Source organism: Passer domesticus, chromosome 4 (genome assembly GCF_036417665.1).
Source record: "Passer domesticus isolate bPasDom1 chromosome 4, bPasDom1.hap1, whole genome shotgun sequence".
NCBI classification, from domain to species: Eukaryota; Metazoa; Chordata; class Aves; order Passeriformes; family Passeridae; genus Passer; species Passer domesticus.
In genome coordinates, this window is record NC_087477.1 from 13,986,800 (window position 1) to 14,006,264 (window position 19,465).

Sequence of the window (19,465 nt, forward strand, 5' to 3'; positions counted from 1 at the left end):
GGCTGCCAGGCCAGGCGTGGTGCTCGCAAAGGAATGCACGCACTTAAACACTGAGTTTTGTTAGAGTCTGGGGCTCCCTTGTTAAACTGCGGTGCTCCTGCTCAATGTGGCGGAGGGCTCTGTCGCTCCCAGCCACACCACATTTTATCTGACCTTCTGGAAATCTTTAGAGCAGTGGCTTTTATCTGGCCCTTTTGGAAACTTTGAATAGGCTGAGTATTTGTTTTGGGGAGGTACAACTTCTGAGTTGCCGTGCTGATAAAGATTTTACACGGCCTTGGTTACGCAGGGAATTTCTTACAATTAAAATGTGAAGCTCCCCCACAACTTGGAGCTAACCTAGAGGGGCAAACACCCACCCAGGAGTTGTTTGTGGTGTGTAGACATGGCTGATAATGAAAGTGATGGCAACGGGTTTATTTTTAAAAAGAAATAGCGCATTATTCCTCACAACCCGGGAAATTCCTTGTATCATCCTGTATTCCCCTTTGGAGGGCCAGAGAGCTCTGGTGAAGGCAGAGCACGGCCTGACAGGGATTTCATCTCTGTTCTCCCTGTGAAAAACGGGGAAATGGTTCTGCCACACATCCCTGTCCTGGAGGGCAGCATCCATGGGCACGGCTGCGGTGCCTCCCGGCAGATCCAGGCTGCTGGGACGCCGAGTTTTGCTCTGTGCCACAGCCTGACCTGGACAGAGCCCTGCTCCCTCCCCACCGGGGAGGTGCTTCCAGCCTGATTTCAGAATGTGGCTCTGGAGGAGATGGACAGCGTGCACTGCTGACACCTCTGTGCTCTGGAATAATGACCCAGCCTGCCGGATGGTGCTGGTTCACCCAAACAGAACTTGTGTTGGAGCTCCAGCCTGGGAGGTGACTCCAGTCCAGAGGTGACTCCCAAAGCCCTGCAGTGTGCCTGCTGGGCTTCACAGAACAGTGGGAATTCTGCAGCGCTCTGCTCTCTGTCTGCTAAACAAACCCTGTTAAACACTTTCCATTTTGTTCCCTTCTTACTGTTAAAAGCGGGGGCTGCTCTGAGTGCTGAAGTGCAGCACAATTTAATTTATTCCCTTTTATCTCTTCCTACAGGGGCTCTTTCTCATTTCGTTTGTGCATTTAATTGAAGGATAAAACTCAGTGTAAACGGCCCATAGGTGTTCCTGTGCAGAGTTTAGTTCCCTGGCACCCTTGGAAGGCCAGACCCCAGCCTGCCAGGCTGAGCCTCCCCACCAGCAGACTGCTGGACAAACTCACCCTGGCTGCAGCATGGGAAAGGCAGAGCTTTGCAGATCCGTGGCAGTGGCTGTGGAGTTTCCCAGCCGTGACTGCCAGAGCTGTGCCAGCACCAGTCCCAGCTGCAGGAGCAGTTATCTGCACAAGTGCACTCTTACTGATAGAGCTTGTTTGCCTTTGCCTGGAGGGTGTTTCCCTGGCCTGGGAGCAGCGCTGCTTCCAGGGATGGAGCCTGCTCAGGCATTCATCTGCCTGCCTGGGAAGGAAAGGGAAGGGAAGGAAAAGGAAGGGAAGGCTGCTCGGGGTGTATTTGCCATGTGTGGCTCTCCTCTTCCCATCCAGAATCTGTAGGAGCCCCGTCACGTTTGCAGTGGGAATTCTCTTGTGGAAGTAAGTGACGTTACGGCTGTTCTCTTTCCATGGGATAAAACTTCCATTTAGTGGGAGAAACTGGGAGTATTTTGTTGTTTCCCCATTAACAGCCTGGCTGGTTTTGCAAAAAGCCAGCCAGGCTTTTGACCAGGTTCAGCTTTCACACCAGTCCTGGGAGAAAGAAGCCAGAAAGTGATCCCAAGGTGTGTGTGTGTGTGTGGAGAATGAAAAAGCACCAGTGGAGAAAAATTAATTAATTTCCACACTGGGTAAGCCTCTACTTAATTTAAATCTAAACCACCAAGAATTAAAACTTAAAGTCAGGTAAATCACAGCAGCCACTGGCTTTTTTGTTTGAGTCAATGTGCACAAGTGGAGGGATGTGTTTCTTCTTACTAAAACCCTCCCCAAGGTTTTAGGTGATAAAATTATCCATCAGTAACGTGCGTAAATTCCAGGCAAACTTTCTTGAACCACCCCCAGAAATTCTGCTTCTATCAGCTGTAATCTGCTGGACACTTTTGGGTTACTTGGGCTTAAAAGGGGAGAAAAATCCAAATAAGTGCTTACTTTTTACTTGCTCACTGTTTGGTGGAAAGAGGGGAGTGCCAAAAGGGCACTCGAGGCACGGGACTGTAACCTGATTTGCAGACTACTGAGAGAGCAAAAGTACCAGTGCAGCTTGGTTTTTTTGGGAGCATAAGATGGCATTTGTGAAAACTTTAAAAAAAAAAAAAAAAAAGTTAAAATATGTCTTAGGCATATTTAGGTTCAGGAGGATTTGCTGTGGATTTAGTGCTTTAGAGCATTAAATGCTAAGCCTCTTGTAACTTTTTTTTTTTTTTTTTTAGTCCAGATTCTGTGGTTCTCTTGATGGCAGGCTGTAATCAAGGCTTGGATGCTTGTTGCAGTGACAGTGTGGTGTAACTTCACCTTCTGAATAGTTCTTTGGGTTTCCAGTGATTTGTCCGTGCAGCTTCACACCTGTAATGATTTAAAAACAAAACGAAAAAAAGGTTTCTTTATCAAGATCCTTAGGTGGTGACAATATTTCTGGAATTCTGCTGCTCTCCTCCCCTGTCTTTTGTGCACCTTGGGGCTGTCTATCAAACTTCACACCACAAGACCACCCCAAAAAGTTCAAATTAAAGTAAACTGAAGTGTCTGGCAGAAATGGCAAAAGGAACTTGACATGCACAGGATTTTCTGGACCCATCTGTGCCTTCAGATCTCGGAGCTGGAGGCAGAGAGCACCGTGGAAAGCCTTTAGCTGAACTTGCTGACTGGCTCTGCTGGCAGCTCAGTAAATTCACAAAAGGGCTACGTGACACCTACCTCCAGTGGCAAGGTGCTGAGCCTGACTTGGGTGCTGCTGAGTGGGAGAAAATTCCTCTCTCAGAGTTGAAAATGAGAGAAAAAAAAAATTCCACACCCTCCTCAAAACAAAAACAAACACCAAACTGAAGTTACTCTAAGTAACAGGGAGCACTGGAAGAAAATTTTCCTGGAATCCTCTTTAGAAGAACAGCTTTTGTAGTTTCTTGGGCATCTCCTTACAGAGATGTAACTTTAGGAGTGTTCAGCCACCACCAGGAAGCGACTGGGCAGGTGGTCATGGAAAACAGGATGAGAGACAGGCAGAGATGCTCTGTTGCTGTCCTGCAAGGAACACATTTTATCCCTCAGAGGGGGAGATGTTCAACCAGCACTTAGCAAAATGCTCCAGGACGAACAAAAAGCAGCTCCAGGCAATTGTAGCTCCAAGTCAGGTGCAGTCAGCGAGCACAGGGATTTTGGGAGCTGCACCCAGAGCAGGGGAGAGAAAAGAAACCCAGTGAGCTGCTGGGAGTAATGTAAGCACAGTTTGTAGGTCGTGTGTGCTCACCCCTGCTCTGGCATTTCCTGAGGGCAGTCATTAATGCAGTTTATGGCTGCACAGCACCATTTATGCTCAGCATTCGCCTCGGTGGGGTGTACTGTCTTCCCCATTCTGCTTGCCTGGGTGGGGAGGAGCTTGGTGGTTTTTCTGAGAAAGACAGAAAAAATGTGAAGAAAAGGCCTGTGGGACTCCAAATGCAGATTTGCAGGATATGAAGGCTGGGCTGTAAGTGCATGTTCTAAATTAAAATTTTCCCTTCAGCAGGAGTTTAGTTTTGGGTTCCCCCCACTTGCAGCTGGAGGGTTGGGAAATTTCCGACATGAAGAGACAAATCCTTCAGAACACCCTGCCACCATTCCTGTTGATTTGAATCTGGATTATTCCTTATCCCAAACAAAGCACGAAGGGAAACCTCTTGTGCCCTCAGCCAAGAGCAGCAGGAATTTTTATGGAGGCAGCTCTTGTCCTGTGGGCCTCTCCCCTTCCCAGGTTCTGCACCCACCTGTACTCTCCAGGGGCTGTGTTGGGAACGGGAATGCAAAGCAAAGCTCCTTTATCCTGGCCACCAGCCCTTCCACAATTAGCTCTCCAGGTCAACAGCTCCCCACACTGCTGCTTCCAACAGCCTGGAAGGGAAGGCCCAATTAGACATTTGACATGATTTTGTAAAGGCAGAAAAAGTTCCTGGGCTGAGGCAGCTGGGCAGGCTGCAGGAGAGGGAGGAATGTTCAGCCTTGTGTTGCTGCAGAGGCACCCTCCTCCTTGCTTTGGTGTCAAACACATTTTTTTAAGTTCATCAAATTCCAGGAGTACAAAGGAAAGTACAAAACCCATAAGCTTTTGGTCAAGCTGTTAATAATAATCAGGCTTTGTGGCTGGTGTTCAAGTTTGCTGTTTACCCTTTAGGGCAGCTGAATGAATTGCTCGGGTAGTTTTCCCCTTGCTTTTCAGGAATGCTTCCATCTGAGTGAACATCTTTGTGCCTTCTAATCACAAATTAGTTTTTGCTTTCTTTTTTTTTTTTTTTTCTTCCTAAGAAATCAATCTAAAGGCCCTTTCAAAAGGCTCTGGATTTAAGCACCACCTAAACAGAGTGCTGAAGCCCTCCTTCTGCAGATTTGTAGCTCTTTTTTTCCCATAGGATGCTCCCAGAAAAACTGAGAAAGGGGGAAAGCAGAAAACATACTTTGTATGCTTTGCTTCCTGTGTGAGATCACAAGGGGGGGATGTATGTCACCAAAAAAAAGTCCTTTATCCTGAGTCAGCCCCGACACGTGGAGACTATCCTTTGCTCTTTCTGCTTCTCTATAGTTCAAAATTCAATTTCTGCTTCTTGTGTTACATTAATTTACAACTGGCCCTGGCAGTGGGAAAGAGCTAGCACAGGATGAACGGCTGCCCAGGCAAAATTCCCACTTGTGAACGCCTTTCCTTGAATCCCTTTTTGTTCTGGAAGGTTAAGAAAGCAAAAGGAAAGCAGGCCCAGATGACTTCTCACATACCAGAACATTCCCAGGTGCCAGGAAGAGCTGGCCTTACCTTTTTTTCCCTCCATCCAAGTCACATCTTGCCACTGGGAGCAGGTCAGTCTCCAGGGACATGTTTGTACCTGTGCAAGGAGCCTTCCTCCTCCTCCTTAGACTAGAGCAAAAGACAGGGAAGGAGTGGAGTGCACCAGAGGAATTAGGAATGTTTGGAGTGCATGAGAAAGCATATCTGTGGAGTGTCTTGAGACTGTGGACAGACCAGGAGGTTTGAGACTAGGTGGTTTTTTGCAAGGTGGTTTTCTGCCTGCTCTAGGAACCCCCAGGTGCTTCCTGTGCAGGTAAAGGGGGAATAATTCAGTTTTAAGTCATTTTGTGGCAGCTGCACGTCTGAACAAAACAACCCTGGACGTGGGGAGATGAGTATAACTCACAAGTATTTTCTGCTTGGAAAATTACCTGGTTGAAAACCTCAGGCTGTCAACAAGGCTCCAGCATTCCTGAATCCTTACCTGCCTCTTGACCTACCCACTGAGTCTGTGCTCTTCCTTTACTCTGCATTTCTGTACAGCAGGGGAGGTAGCACCAGGCCTTTGCCAGGCATTTGTCTTCTTCAGCTTCCTTTCAGAGAGCTCTGTAATTAACCTCTCACCTGCCAGCAGGTTAAGAAATAGCAGAAAACCAACCTGTTTGAAAAGCTACAGCAAAACTTGCCAAAGGTATTCCCTGCCTTTAGGTGAGATCCCTTCACGTGGCTGAACAGAGGAGCCCACACAAGCTGAGCCTCTCTTCTGGAGCAGGCTGCCCAGAGAAGCTGTGCCTGTCCCTGGATCCCTGGAAGTGTCCAAGGCCAGGCTGGACAGGGCCTGGAGCAGCCTGGGACAGTGGAAGGTGCCCGTGCCCATGGCAGGGATGTGAGCTGGAGAGGCTTAAAGGTCCCTTCCAGCCCAAACCAGTGTGGGATTATGGTTGGAAGTTTAAGTAAGGTGGAAATGCTCATGGGAAATACTGGGATAATCAGATACAGAAGCAGCTGAACTATCTTTCAATATTCAAATAATATGCTTTGCTCAGGCTATTAGGCAAACTTTTTTTTTTTTAATGCAAAGTACATTTAAATACACCCTCTGGAGAAGAGGGTTTATTCCTATAAACTGGGGTTTTTTAACAGATCCCTTCTCTCTCCTCCTGAGCATACAAGCCCAGCTACTTTGAGCACTAGTGCAGCATCCTGGGGCCTGTTCAGACTGAAAAGGCTCATTTATTGTGCCAGTGATTGCAAAACAGTTTCCACTATCAGTGTGTGCTTTTTCCTTTGGCTTTTTTTTTCTTTTTCTCCTTCTTCCTTTTAAAATCTTGAGCTTTGACTCATCCAAACTTACCTGTGGTTGAACAAGGCAAGCCTTGTAACCCTAAAGCTGTTTGAATTAAGTTTTTCAGTGGCAGATTTCTTTGGATTGTTGAAGCAGAGTAACTGAAGTGTTGCTGGGCTTTGCTTATTTTGTGGAAGGGCTGGCAGTCTCCCACTGAAAAGGGGAGATGACACCGTGGCTGTGGAAATAATCTCATTTCTTTCCTCCTAGCCCAAACTTTGGGCTTTGAAGGATGAAAGGGTATTGATGATTCCAGCTGTATCTTAGGCTTGCTTCATTGAGAAGACCTCAGCGTGCATGGATTCGTAATTCCCGTGTAGTTTTGCTCAAAAACGAGGTCAACAGCTGACTCCTCTCCAGGTATTGATCCTGAGGAGTTGAGTGAGGCACGGTGTTGGCTCTCAGCACAGCCTGAGCAGGTCTGTGTCATTTCGGAGTGACTGGATGGGTGTCAGGTCAGCCTTGCCAGCAGAGCAGCCCTTCCCCTCCCGCTTCGGAGGGACACTGGCACACCACAGCCCTGCCAGCTCGCCGTGCCCCTGCTGTTGGCACTTCTGTGTCTCCCCAGTGCCAGGAAAACCCCCTGCTTTAAGCTGCAGCCATACTTGGCTGCTTCTCTGCCATGCCCACAGCCCAGGCCGGTGTTTTGTCTTGATCCAGCACTGGCTCCTTCCTTCCCCACACTCCCGGTGACTTCAGCTCCTAATCCTTTAAGCCACTCTGTCCTGGATCTCATTAGAAGCCCAGCACTCCCCAGGGGATGGAGCAGCATTGCAAATGGGTCATTTCTCTGAAACAGTGCAAGATACTTGTGTAAATAAATAAGCACAGTGTTTAAACCAGCCCTTTGGGGGCTTCTGATGACATTTATTTACAGGCTGGCTGCTAGGAGCACTTCTTGCCCTACAGTGGCCCCTTGCATGCATTTCTGGTAAGCAGAGCCTTATTTTGGGGAGCAGCCTGCCCTGTGTTTGCACGTGAAGCAGCCCCAAGAGCTGCTCTGGAAGCACAAAGGGTAAAAGGCACCTGCAGACACAGTGACCTGATGTGAGTATCCAGGAGCTGTCATGCACTCCCTGAGAGGTAACAGGCTGCTTCCAGCAGGGAGGAATTGTTCCTTGGCAGTGAGGAGTGACTCTTAACCAAGCACAGCAATAAAAAGCAGCTGTGTAGGATTTCCATGCAGTAAATAGTTCAGCTGGTCCTGTAAGTGGGGGTGTGACATGGAGGAAGAGGAAGGGTGGAAACCTGGATATGCTTGTGTTACCTGTGATTTAAGAAAAGACTGCTTCATTTAGAGGAGAGGAGGGAATGAGGGGAATAACTAGTGGGTGTATGTCAGTGGGACAATTAGCATTTCCATCAAGTGAGTGCCAGTTGGCTCTGGAATTAATCAAATACAGCTCGTTCCCTCCCTTCCCACTCCTCCCCTTGGCTTTTGCTGTTTGCTTCTGACTTGTCTGTGCTTCTCTGGGCTCAAAGAGATAACGTGGAGGCCCCTGGGACCCCAGCACCACTGAATTTACTGCCTGCTGCAGGTTCCTGGTTACCTCTTAACCTTTCCCTAGTCCCAGCTTGAATTTCCTTGTGTTCTGTGTCAGACTTCCCTCAGGGGTTCTTTCAAATCTCCTCAAACATTGCTTTTGAATTGTTTGAGGGATTTTTTTTAAATTAAAAAAAAACGATGAGGCATTTATATTTGATTCCCTGCTAATCTCTGCCCCAGTCAGGGTACTTGGAATAAGCTGGAAAGACACAGTACCTGGGAGGACAGACTCAGGGTGCTCCTTGAATTCTTGGGAGAGGCAGTGTACACAGAGGTGGTTGGACATAGTCCTGCAGGAAAGCATCTGGCAAAAGCTCAGCTCCATGCCGAAGACCACCGGAATTCCCCATTCTCCAATGTTTAATGCTGATTTATACAGACTAGATGCTGTATACAGGGATATAGCAAATAGTTTACCCTAAGCTAACACATCTGCACATACCCCAGTATTGGCAGGTTTCTTTGACTCCCCTTACCATACCCTTGAACAATCACCTGATTTTCCTGCCCCATAGAGGAGGAAATCCAGTTTTTGTGCTTGTGGCTATTGGCTGTTCCGAAATGGGGAGACTTTTGTCACACTCCCCCAAAAGCAGAGCAGACAAGCAGCCTTTGCAGCCACTCAGGGCTGCCTCCAAAGCACAGGAATGGCCGTGGAGATGAAGAAGGGATGCAAAGGGTGCTGTTTGCCAGCCCTCAGCCCGGCTGGACAACGTGTGCGTACACACGCGCACGCCCCGGCAGCCAACACACGGCTAATTCCTGGGAGGGATCCCCACATGGGAGGGGATGGACAGTCAGCTGTGCTCACAGGAAGGAAGAGCCTCTCAGGCCTGGCTGCTGGATGGCTTCCAGAATGCTTTGGCAGCTTGACTCAGCCGTGTACAGAGGCTGGGGGGAAAAGGAGAGGATCACAAAGAATGTCACTGGGCTGAAGGTGAGGGATTGGAGCTGTGCCTGTGAACACAGGGCTGCGGCAGGAGGCAGGCACAGCTCTTCTCCATTGGCCTCCTCATTTAGGCACTGAGGTGTCAAACAACTTGAACAAAACACCTTTTGGGCACTGTAATTTAAGAAATGCACCATCTACACTCTCTGGGGAAGGGACTGTGTGCTTGAAAGCCAGAAGTTCCTGTTGTCTGCTGCCCAAAAAACATTTCTTCATATTAAAAGCCTCTGCTGCAACCCAGTAGCTCAACCTTTGCTCTGACACTCTTCACACCTTCAGCAGCGTTCCATTACTCATTTCTTTTCTCCAGGCTTTAAATGATAGTCAGCATGCCTCATACACAAAAACAGCCCAGCAAGTAAAACAGCATAAAACTCCAAAAGCCCAAGGAAAAGGCTGGCACACACCTTCTGGTGGAAACACAGTACCTGCCCCTGCCCCTTTTATATCCACCTCAGTGAGCTGCTTAGGCTCACCCAGAACCACACTTAGGGTTACAACTGAGTAATCCTGCTCTGCCAGTCCCCTCTGGGTTTTTTGGACCCAGAGAGTTCCATTAGGAACCCCCAGAGTTTAAATATTGTTCTTACTAATGCACTGATGTCCTCATCTCCAGGTTTTCTGTAATTTACACAAAATGAGGAAGAGATTCTGTGTTTAATTTACATTAAATCAGGGCTAGATCTGTAGCAGAGAGCAAGTTTTGGTAGCTTCAGAAGTTTTCCAAGGGGAGCCTTTAGGATAAAAGCCTGCCAGAATTTGCACTGATGCGCATCAGATTTTGGAGTTCACAGATCCAGGGAACTCAGTGTGCTTCCATGAAGACTGAGCAAAACCAGGTTGGGATTTCTGGATATTGTTTTGGTTCCAGGACAAGCAGAGTGGCAGATAGGAATGGCAGGAGCTGGGAACCCAGGCAGAATCAATTTTTTGCCCAAGAACAAAATTACACACGGTGACTTTCAGGTCTTCCTCAATGTTGCTGTGATGCAGAAGGACAGAAAAAAAGTGCATTTGATTTAGGTTTGTTTTCCCCTTTCTGTAACTGTGGCAATGACACTGCTGCCTGTTTGACTCACCACGGTTTCAAAGCAATATTCAAGTGACTAACAGCTGAAAAATGCGTGTGTCCTTTGCCTCCCAGCTCAGGGCTCACTCCTCTGGAAGGCCCCTGATGGCCACACATCGCTCTGCATTGGCAGAGTATTTCAACATCATTTATCTGGGTGCCCTGCCAAGGGCTAGTCCTGGAGCTTTCAGATGGTGTCAGGGGCTCACTGGATGGGCAGGGGGTGCCTCAGGTGGTCTCAGCACCGTGGTTTTAAGGACTTCATCACAGAGCACTCACCCAAATCCTGGGTTTGAACAGCCAGGTGTGCCGTGCCTTGGGTCCAGGTGCTGCAGAGGTACAGATCAGCTTGACATCTGACAGATGAAGCAGCAAGGGCAGGTGGAATAGGGCTCCTGTGGCCTGGCAGGGGCTGTGAGGAGTCTGTTCAAGTGCTGCCTGCTTCCACACCAGCACTTGAAGAGCGAAGATAAATCCAGTGAAATCCAAGCAGCAGAGATCTGGCACTCCCAAAGCGCAGCCTGCTTGCGTTGGGGGGAAAGGCTGTTGTGATTTTGGGATTCTGGAGCAAAGGTGGAAGGATTTCAGGTGTAATCCCGTGTCCTTAAGTAACTGGTTTCCTTCATGGCCCCGTGCCAGGCAGTGTGAGCACGGAATCCTCTTATCCCGTAGCTCTGCTGGCCGTGTGAGCTCACCTGGAAGTGACAGGGGGCTGTAATTAGATGTGGGGCTCGCATTTGCCCCTGCAGTTTCCTTGGGCCTTGCTGAGGGAAGGGAAGCAGCAGCCCTGTAACTGAGACCCTTTGGCAGGGGACAGCTCCTGCTCCATGTCAGAACGCTGGAATGGCTGTCAGCATCAGCTGGAAAACCCTGCAGGACTTGACCGTCGTAGAGGGAAAGTGGCATCTTTGGTTAGCTGGACTTGCTGAGCAGAACCCTCAGCTTCTTACCTCAAATCCAAGTTGGAGCTGTTTGAGGATCTGCACACCTACTGCAGCAGCTGGCTGGAGGAGAGTGTGTGAGGGAAGAGCTGCACCCTCTGGAGCAGCTGCTTTGGATTTGTATGAAGTCAAGGCTCGTGGATTTTGTGTGTCTGGGGAGGGAAAGACCAGCAAAATCGGCTAACCTCGTCTTTTTAAATCACACACAGAGTCCTGCTGAGCAACAGCCTAGGGAGGCAGGGAATAAAACCTCTCCCTGTGTCCCCTGGCAAGTGGGTGGTTTTTTAATGGGACATCGGAGCTCCCTTCTGACAGTCAGGACAATTGGATGAACTTGGTGTGCACAGGCTCATCCTTAGGCTTCTGATGTTCACATTTTGCACTGGGCTGGAGCCCTTTGTGCCCCAGAACTGCTAAATGGGAGCTTTACCTGAGCTCTTTTCATGGCTCCTGGGCCATTAGGAATACAAAGGTCTTGACTGATCCCGAGCATGAAAAAGCACAGAACACAAAAGCTGGATAGTTAATGGGAAAATTGAGCTAATTCCCCCTCAGACTGCAGTTTGGAGCAGTGGAGTGCAGTGCAGTGGAGAAGTGGGACTTTGTAAGTAGAAGTTAAGAGCCTTCCCTGTGCAAACTACAGGAGGGAGCAATCTGGGAACAGCAGAATGCTTCTGATCTTGTCTGCAGGTTCTGCACAGAGCCAACAGCTCCGTGGGTTATGGAGGGTAAACTGGGAAAGCCAGCAGGTGACCGTAGAAACCCCAAATTCCTAGGAAGAAACGCTCTTCTCCATCCCAGAATTTTGTGAGCGCCTGCTTGGCAGCCCCACAGCTACTGTGCATAAACTCTGGGACGTGGTGTTGCAGGGCATCCTTGGGAAGAACAGAAAGGAAGGAATGCTGTGCAGTAACAGTTGTGATGGTCTTTCAGACTAACAGGGATGCCAAAGGAAAAATATGATCCTCCAGATCCTCGCAGAATTTACACCATCATGTCGGCGGAAGAGGTGGCCAACGGGAAGAAGTCGCACTGGGCTGAATTAGAGATCTCGGGTGAGTTGGTTGGGGTTTAAATTCCCACGGTTAGTGCCCCAGAGCACTCCAGATCCTGAGGGGGTCCAGGCTGAGGAGGTGTTTGAGTTCCTTGCTTTCCTCTTGCAGGGAGAGTGCGGAGCTTAAGCACGTCGCTGTGGTCGCTGACACACCTGACTGCTCTGCACCTCAATGACAACAACCTTACTCGCATTCCACCTGATATTGCCAAGCTTCACAATCTGGTTTACCTGGATCTGTCATCCAACAAACTCAGAAGTTTACCAGCAGAACTAGGAAACATGGTGTCTCTCAGGTGAGGGGAATTATTCTGGTTAACTTCACAAAAAGTCTCTAGCGTGGGATTGGGACCGAGAGTTTCAGTTTGTTTCCTGTGCCTGTATTTCAAATAATTCTGAAAAGCTCCAGATTGGTGCAGAGCTTTGGTTCTGATAATTACTTTTGGGTTCGCTGGCCTTTTTTTCTGATTGTTGATATATCACCGTTTCCATCCCTGGTTTCATCTTGGGCTTTGTGGCTTTTTTCCCCCTCATGAATGTATTTCAGTCATGCTTTGACACGGGAAGATTGGCATATCTTTCCATAATAAAATTCAGGGTGAAAAGTGATCTCTTTGAGGATGAGCAGTGTACAGCACCTTAGGAGTTTCTTCTGCAGTAATACTCACCCAGTGTTTTTGCATTTGCTGCAGGGAATTGCTTTTAAATAACAATCTGTTACGGGTTTTGCCTTATGAACTTGGACGGCTCTTCCAGCTGCAAACCCTGGGTTTGAAAGGTGAGCTCTTCCCAGTTCCATATTCCCACGAGTTCTCAGGAATCCTGAGGGGGGGCTGGCCTCAAAACCTTCCTCTATTACCTCAAGGTTTTCTTACAGGTTATTTTAAGCATTAAGTTGGTAGCAAAAATTACCAGGCAGCTGGGAGAACAATGCTTCTCTTTCCTAATGCTGCTAAACTTCCTTAGGAGCTCATTTCAAATCTGCAGTCAGGGAAATAAACCCTTTAACCTGCTGAGTTAATTTGTCTGTTCTCATTCTGGGAGATTTTCTTTGGGTGGAAAGCCTCAAGAAAGGCAGGCAGCTGATCCCCTCGCTGTTGTTTTGTGCTGTTGGCAGGCAATCCTTTATCCCAAGATATTCTCAGCCTCTACCAGGATCCAGACGGAACCCGAAAGCTACTGAACTACATGCTTGACAATCTAGCAGGTACAGCCCTGGGGATCTGGTGCACAAAGGCTTTAAAAGTAGGATTTGCTGTTAAAACAGGACTGTGAACCACTGGAGGGAGAGTATTCCTTCCCTGCTGTAGTGTTTTTGCCAGGTGGCTCCATCACATCCCAAAACACACCCGGTGGAAGAGGCTGATGTGTGCTAAGGGTCTCCCGTGTTACAGCCACATGTTCTCTCTGTTCAATTACCCACCAAGGGCAAAGTCTGCCTTGCTGAAGCCATTTTGGTTCTCCCCACCAGAAATAATCATTTGAATGCAAGCAGAATGTCACATCTAGCTCAAGAAACACCAAAGCCATTAAGAACATCCAGTACCTGACCTCAGTCCTGCTTTCTGGTTCTGTAACTGAGCCTTCTGCTTTGCCACTTGATGTCTCCCAAGTTAGGGCACTGCAGGAATGATGGATGCAGGGCAAGGTTGTTAGAGAAGGGATGGCTGAACCATGCCAGGATTTACCCCTCCTTTTCAGCAGCTTATTCCATGTGCAGGAGTATTTCGGTGGTGCTTCTGAATCTGAAGAGACAAAAAAATAGTCACAAATCTTTAAAATGGCAATTTTTTTCCCTTTTAAATGATTTTTGCCTCCCCTGAAGACTTGGGGAGTTGGGGATGCAAAACACATTATTGTTCAATCATCACTTTGACTTAGGAACTGTAACTTACAAATAGAAACTCTGAATTAATCACTGGTTTAATTTTCTTTTGCAGTTCATCCAGAGCAGCTGCCTCCAAGGCCATGGATTACTTTAAAAGAACGAGACCAAATTCTGCCCTCAGGTAAATCTGTGTTCACAAGGTGACACACTGGGAAACTTACCCTGGGCTTCCTTTTCCTGGATCAGAGTGAAAACAGCAATTTGTTCATTTGTACTAGAAAAATTACCATATGGCTGTGCTGTAAATACCATTTTCGTCATTTGAATGGGAAGCTGGGAATTTCTTTCCCGTGTTGGGTTTTGTCACAGCTCTTCCAGCCACTCTTGCCCAAGCCAAAGAGACAATCTCCAGGGGCTGACAGCCTTTCTCTCTCTCCCTGCAGCTTCATTTACAGTCATGTGTTACAATGTGTTGTGTGATAAATACGCCACCCGGCAGCTCTATGGCTACTGCCCCTCCTGGGCACTCAACTGGGAGTACAGGAAAAAGGGAATCATGGAAGAAATAGTCAACTGTGATGCAGACATCATTAGTCTTCAGGTAATAAAACATAACTGCATTTTCCACCAGAAACAGAAAACATGAACCTCCACCTTTAGGATTAAATGTTCCCTTGGGAGCACCATAGCAAATTCCAGGTCTTCCCAATGCAAGCTTTGTATCTAGGTTCCAGTGTGTGGTCTGCTGCTCTTCAAAATAGTCCAGTCACTTTGCCTGTGGGAGGGATTCCAGGAAATCCAGGGATGCACACCCGTTCCCAGCAGGCCATTAGTCTAGGAAGGGACACGGACTGTGCAGCTTTTCTGCCTGCGAGCCCGGGCAGGCACAAGGAAGGGTTTCCTTCACTTCTTTAGCCTGAGGTGTTTGTGTGCAATTGCAGGAAGTGGAAACGGAGCAATACTTCACCCTTTTCCTGCCAGCCTTGAAAGAACGGGGATACGACGGGTTCTTTTCTCCAAAGTCACGTGCCAAAATCATGTCGGAGCAGGAGAAAAAGCACGTGGATGGCTGCGCGATATTCTTCAAAACGGAAAAGTAAGGGCAGCAGCAGCTTCTGAAATTCACACCTAAGCCTCAGAACAGCTCCCAGCAATCAGGATGGAGGTTTCCCAAAGCCTGAGCTGCCTCTCAGAGTTTTCACTGCTTCCAAAAAGAAAAATGCAGCTCTCGGGTCGGGTCCAGACCCAGCTGGAGCGGTTTGGAAGAGAGGGAGCCTGCGGGAACAGACAGGGATGGTTGTCAGATGGGGACAGTGCCACGGGGGCTGTGGCACAGCTGCTCACTGGGGTTCTCTCCCCGTTGCCCAGGTTCACTCTGGTGCAGAAGCACACGGTGGAGTTCAACCAGGTGGCCATGGCCAACTCGGAGGGCTCGGAAGCCATGTTGAACAGAGTGATGACCAAGGACAACATCGGGGTCGCCGTGGTGTTGGAGGTGCACAAGGAATTATTTGGAGCAAGTGAGTATGACTGCGGTGTCCTGACTGCTACTCAGCTCCACAGACAGGCACGAGTTGTTCCTAGGTAATCCATGCTGTTCCCCTTGGTGGTGCAGCCCATGGGTGGCTCAGACAGGCACAGAGGACATGGTCTGGTTGTGCTCACAGCAGGATGCCCAGCATTTGCTTTTCTCCTTTCAGGCTTTTATCCCTGCTTACTTACTCTGTTACATTCTGCTTGAGCAGCTCGGCTTTCCCAAGGTCACTGTGTTTACACACATTTGCTCTTACCAGTAGTTGGCAACAATGTTCAACTTCTATTTTCAACTCTCTTTTCCTCCCCTGGATTGACTCCTTCCACCCTCCCCCAGTGATTAGATGTCAGTGCTAATGTACTCATGTGGAAGGAGGAGATTATCAGGTATCTTTTCCTGCCTCTTGATTGACTGACTGTCACATTTTCATTAAGTTTGATCAGATGCAGCAGACAATTCCAGCACAGGTAAAACTGCCACCCTGCTCTGTCTGCGTGGCTGGGGTTTTCATGGCTTCAGAGGAGGCTGGAAGGAGCTCCCTGGGCTGTTTACAGGCATTTCAGCAGGTTTAAGCAATGAAAGCACACCCATCTGCTGGTGGGTCTGACCCTGAGCCCTGAGGAGCTACACCCCAAGTATGAGCAAGCAGGAGCACAGAACCTTTCACTGCTACCATTGTGTGTCCAGGTATGAAATCGCTTCACGTGGACAAGCAGCTGCTCATCGTGGCCAATGCCCACATGCACTGGGACCCCGAATACTCAGATGTGAAACTCATCCAGACCATGATGTTCGTCTCAGAGCTGAAAAACATCCTGGAGAAAGCCTCGAGCAGGCCCAGTAGCCCGACAGCAGATCCCAACTCTATCCCTCTGGTGCTGTGTGCGGATCTCAACTCACTGCCTGATTCAGGTGAGGCTGGGTGTTGGGCCTGACTTTTAACTTACCTTCTTAGGATCTCAGGGTCCACTTTTTCCTCTGAAGGCGAGGGGGTTGTTTTGCACTGCCCAGGGAAGGTATGGGTGAGAGCTTTCCTAGGATCAGCTGCCTTTGGAAATTTGGCTGAAGAGACTGCGAGTCCTCTGGCTGAGTCGCCTGCTTTTTCAGTGCCTAGCTGGACACTCCAAGAGAGCTGGCTGCACCTACAAAAGTGTAGAAAAGCACAGTTAGATCTTAAATAAGTCATTATTAAATGACTTATTTATCCATTATCCATGCCTGAAGTAGCAATAAGAAAGTAGGAAAGAAGTGAGTTCCTGATGAAGACTTTCTAAGGAGAGGGGTTTGCTTTGCTAACTGAACTCATGGTGCCTTGGTGGCCTTCTGGTTTATAATACCCCAAAGCTGTCTTTGGAAGCAGCTCCCTAAACCCTTCCCCTTGCCCCCAGGTGTAGTGGAATACCTGAGCAACGGCATAGTAGCTGACAACCACAAGGACTTCAAGGAGCTGCGCTACAACGAGTGTCTGATGAACTTCAGCGGCAACGGCAAGAACGGAGCCTCGGAGGGCAGGATCACGCACGGCTTCCAGCTCAAGAGCGCCTACGAGAACAACCTGATGCCTTACACCAATTACACTTTCGACTTCAAAGTAAGCCCCGATCGATCCCGGGGGCTGTGCCGTGTCAGTGCCCTGCCCCCGGGCTGATGAGCAGGGCTGCAGGGCGTGCCCTGCCCTCACTGCGCTCTCTCGCTCTCTCCGCAGGGTGTGATTGACTACATTTTCTACTCCAACACTCACATGAACGTGCTGGGCGTGCTGGGCCCTTTGGACCCTCAGTGGCTGGTGGACAACAACATCACGGGGTGCCCGCACCCGCACATCCCCTCGGACCACTTCTCGCTGCTGACGCAGCTGGAGCTGCAGCCGCCGCTGCTGCCGCTGGTGAACGGCGTGCACCTGCCCTCCCGCAGGTAGTGCAGCCCCACGGGCTGCCCCACGGACCTGTACACTTGTAAATCCCTCTAGATAGGAGTGAAGTATGGCCAACCTTCAGCTGCTTCTTCGAGCTCCTTTCCTTATGTGTTTGATAAGAGATTTTTGCACATTTTGGTGCATATCGGTATCATTTGGCACTAGGGCTGGAACCAAAGTATTATTCCCCTTTCCAGGTTTTTAATTTAATTTTTGTTTGTGTTTTGTTTTGGGGTTTTTTTTTATTTTACTTTAAACTGGCTTTTTCTTTTCAGTAGGAAGCTGCACTTCTAAATGGACAAAAGAGATTTAAAAACTTGCATTTAACATATTTCAAGGTAATGCTTTTTTCCAGAACGTGGCAAATTGAGCCAACCTTTTAGAGAAAGAAAAACAAAACTAGAGATGCTTGTTTTGTAGGAAGAATGTTAGAAATACTCTTTGTTTGAATCCAAAATGGAGACTCAACTCTGCATCCGACATAAATTTTGCACATTAGCAAAGCACTTAATACCTGACTATAAACGACTGGCAGCATGGCCCTGCCCCTCATCTCAGTACTATCAGAAAACCAAAGACAGCCAAGTATTTGTGATCAAATTCGAGCTCTAAATCCTCCTGGTTCCAATTTGTTTGGGAGCTGTTGTCAGTCAGGGCTGAAGTAAAAAGCTGCTGGTTCCTTCCCAAATGTTAATGCTCTTTGGACGTGTTGGAAATCCTTGTTTTCTCTTTCCTTTTAATGCTCTGGGTGGCCAGTTCAAAACCTTGTGCCTCAAGAGGCATTAAACATGATGCAATTTTCTGGAAAAAGAAAAAAAAAAAAAACCAAACAAAAAAACCAAGTTGTTTGGCTGCTTAATGTTTAAAAAAAATGGCACAGTGATAGGAAAAGGTCGTGTCTGTGTTTTTAAGTTTTTCTTTATTCTGCTTTTTTGCTGCTATAAGATTTTCTTGAATTTCTATTTGAAACTTTTCATGCACTTTACTGTTTCTAGTCTCCAAATGTGATATTTTTAATAAATGAAAAACATTTTCCATGATGTGAATGACATTTTTAAGCAGATTGATAAGCCTATATTTATGTCTCATTCGTATACTTCAAAAAAAGTCCAATTTGAATTGTGAAATTAGTTTTAAATACAAAAGAGCCATCTTCTGTCTTGCAAAACTGCCAAGTCAGGCTGTTCCTCTTTAATTAAACATTTCCTTTGTCATTTTATACACAGGAAATTTTCCATAGGGGAAAAAAAAAAATCAATTGGACTTAGAGGAGAAACTATTCCCTGACTCTGATTGGGTGCCAGGGGAGGGGGTGGAGTGGGCCAGAAGGCAAAAATGGGTTCAGCAAAGTGACAACTCCCTTGGAAAAGTGCCTAAAAAATGGGGGTGTCACCTATGGTCTGGGATCAATTGGAAGCGATGGGAGCTGGGGGAAAGTCCTGCACAGCACTTGCCTTGTGCAAAACCGAACAAAAAAAAAAAACAAAAAAAAAAAAAAAGGGGGAAAAAAAAAAGCCCTTTCCAGAGATGGATTTTCCTCTGGATGCAGGTATCTCTGCTGGAATATACCTCAGCGTTCCCTACCTGGCCATGGCACATGGATTGGAGAGCACTGGAAAGTAGAATAGCATGAAAAACTTAATTTTGTGGACATTACCTTTCTGTATTGAGCTGCTGTATGTTTTTTGGGTGGGGGGGGGGGGGGAGGCTCCGCTCCTGGGGCGTGCTGTAACCTGCTCCCCTGTTCCCCCAGGCACAGTGGTCCCAGTGTGAGCAGTGTTTCCTAACCATACTTCACTCCCAATATTTTTGGAGCTGTTTGTATAAAATGGAATTTCCCATTCGCCCGTGATTGTCTATGAACTGCAGAGGAGCCCGTTTAGTAATAAAAATCCAAACCCAGCACCAATGTTTTGTAATGTGGGGGTGGGAGAGGACGGGGATGGGAAAACCCAAACCTTGGCAAACGTTGTGAGCTGCTCCAGCTGGGTTTTCCTTGGGTTTCTAGCGATGGAAGCGTTCCGTTGCACGGAGGTGATCCACTGGATTTTCTCTGCTGCACTCCCCAACGCTCGTCACGCCGCGCGGTTTTTAACACAAAAATGGTTTTTTAACAGACACTGCACAAAAAGAACCCAGTTTGGTTTACGTTTCAGTCAATGCACATGTTTACCTGCCTCTCCTGTGCGGCTCCCTCCTGTTTTCCCTCCTGGTTTTCCTTCCCAGCAGGAGCAGTGAGGGGATGGTGCTTTTTTTCCCAGCCTCTGTTCCCAGCATGTTGCAGGCAATACC

General features: G+C 48.0%; 1 protein-coding gene and 1 long non-coding RNA gene across 2 annotated transcripts; one reads left to right on the forward strand and one right to left on the reverse strand.

The window, feature by feature from the left end:
* Nucleotides 1–1,307: 1,307 nt before the first annotated feature.
* On the reverse strand, nucleotides 1,308–16,577 carry LOC135298533 (uncharacterized). The gene is made up of 3 exons (XR_010360536.1): nucleotides 16,206–16,577; nucleotides 3,983–13,641; nucleotides 1,308–2,585 (listed from the first exon to the last, which is right to left on the reverse strand). It is a non-coding gene; the product is annotated as an uncharacterized LOC135298533 (long non-coding RNA).
* On the forward strand, nucleotides 11,782–18,341 carry CNOT6L (CCR4-NOT transcription complex subunit 6 like). The gene is made up of 11 exons (XM_064416184.1): nucleotides 11,782–11,897; nucleotides 12,006–12,192; nucleotides 12,589–12,674; nucleotides 13,014–13,103; nucleotides 13,837–13,905; nucleotides 14,168–14,325; nucleotides 14,666–14,820; nucleotides 15,093–15,244; nucleotides 15,946–16,170; nucleotides 16,647–16,849; nucleotides 16,964–18,341. Exons 1-11 carry the CDS (start codon nucleotides 11,786–11,788, stop codon nucleotides 17,174–17,176), a joined length of 1,650 nt encoding a protein of 549 aa, XP_064272254.1. The 5' UTR covers nucleotides 11,782–11,785; the 3' UTR covers nucleotides 17,177–18,341.
* The last annotated feature ends 1,124 nt before the right edge of the window (nucleotides 18,342–19,465 follow it).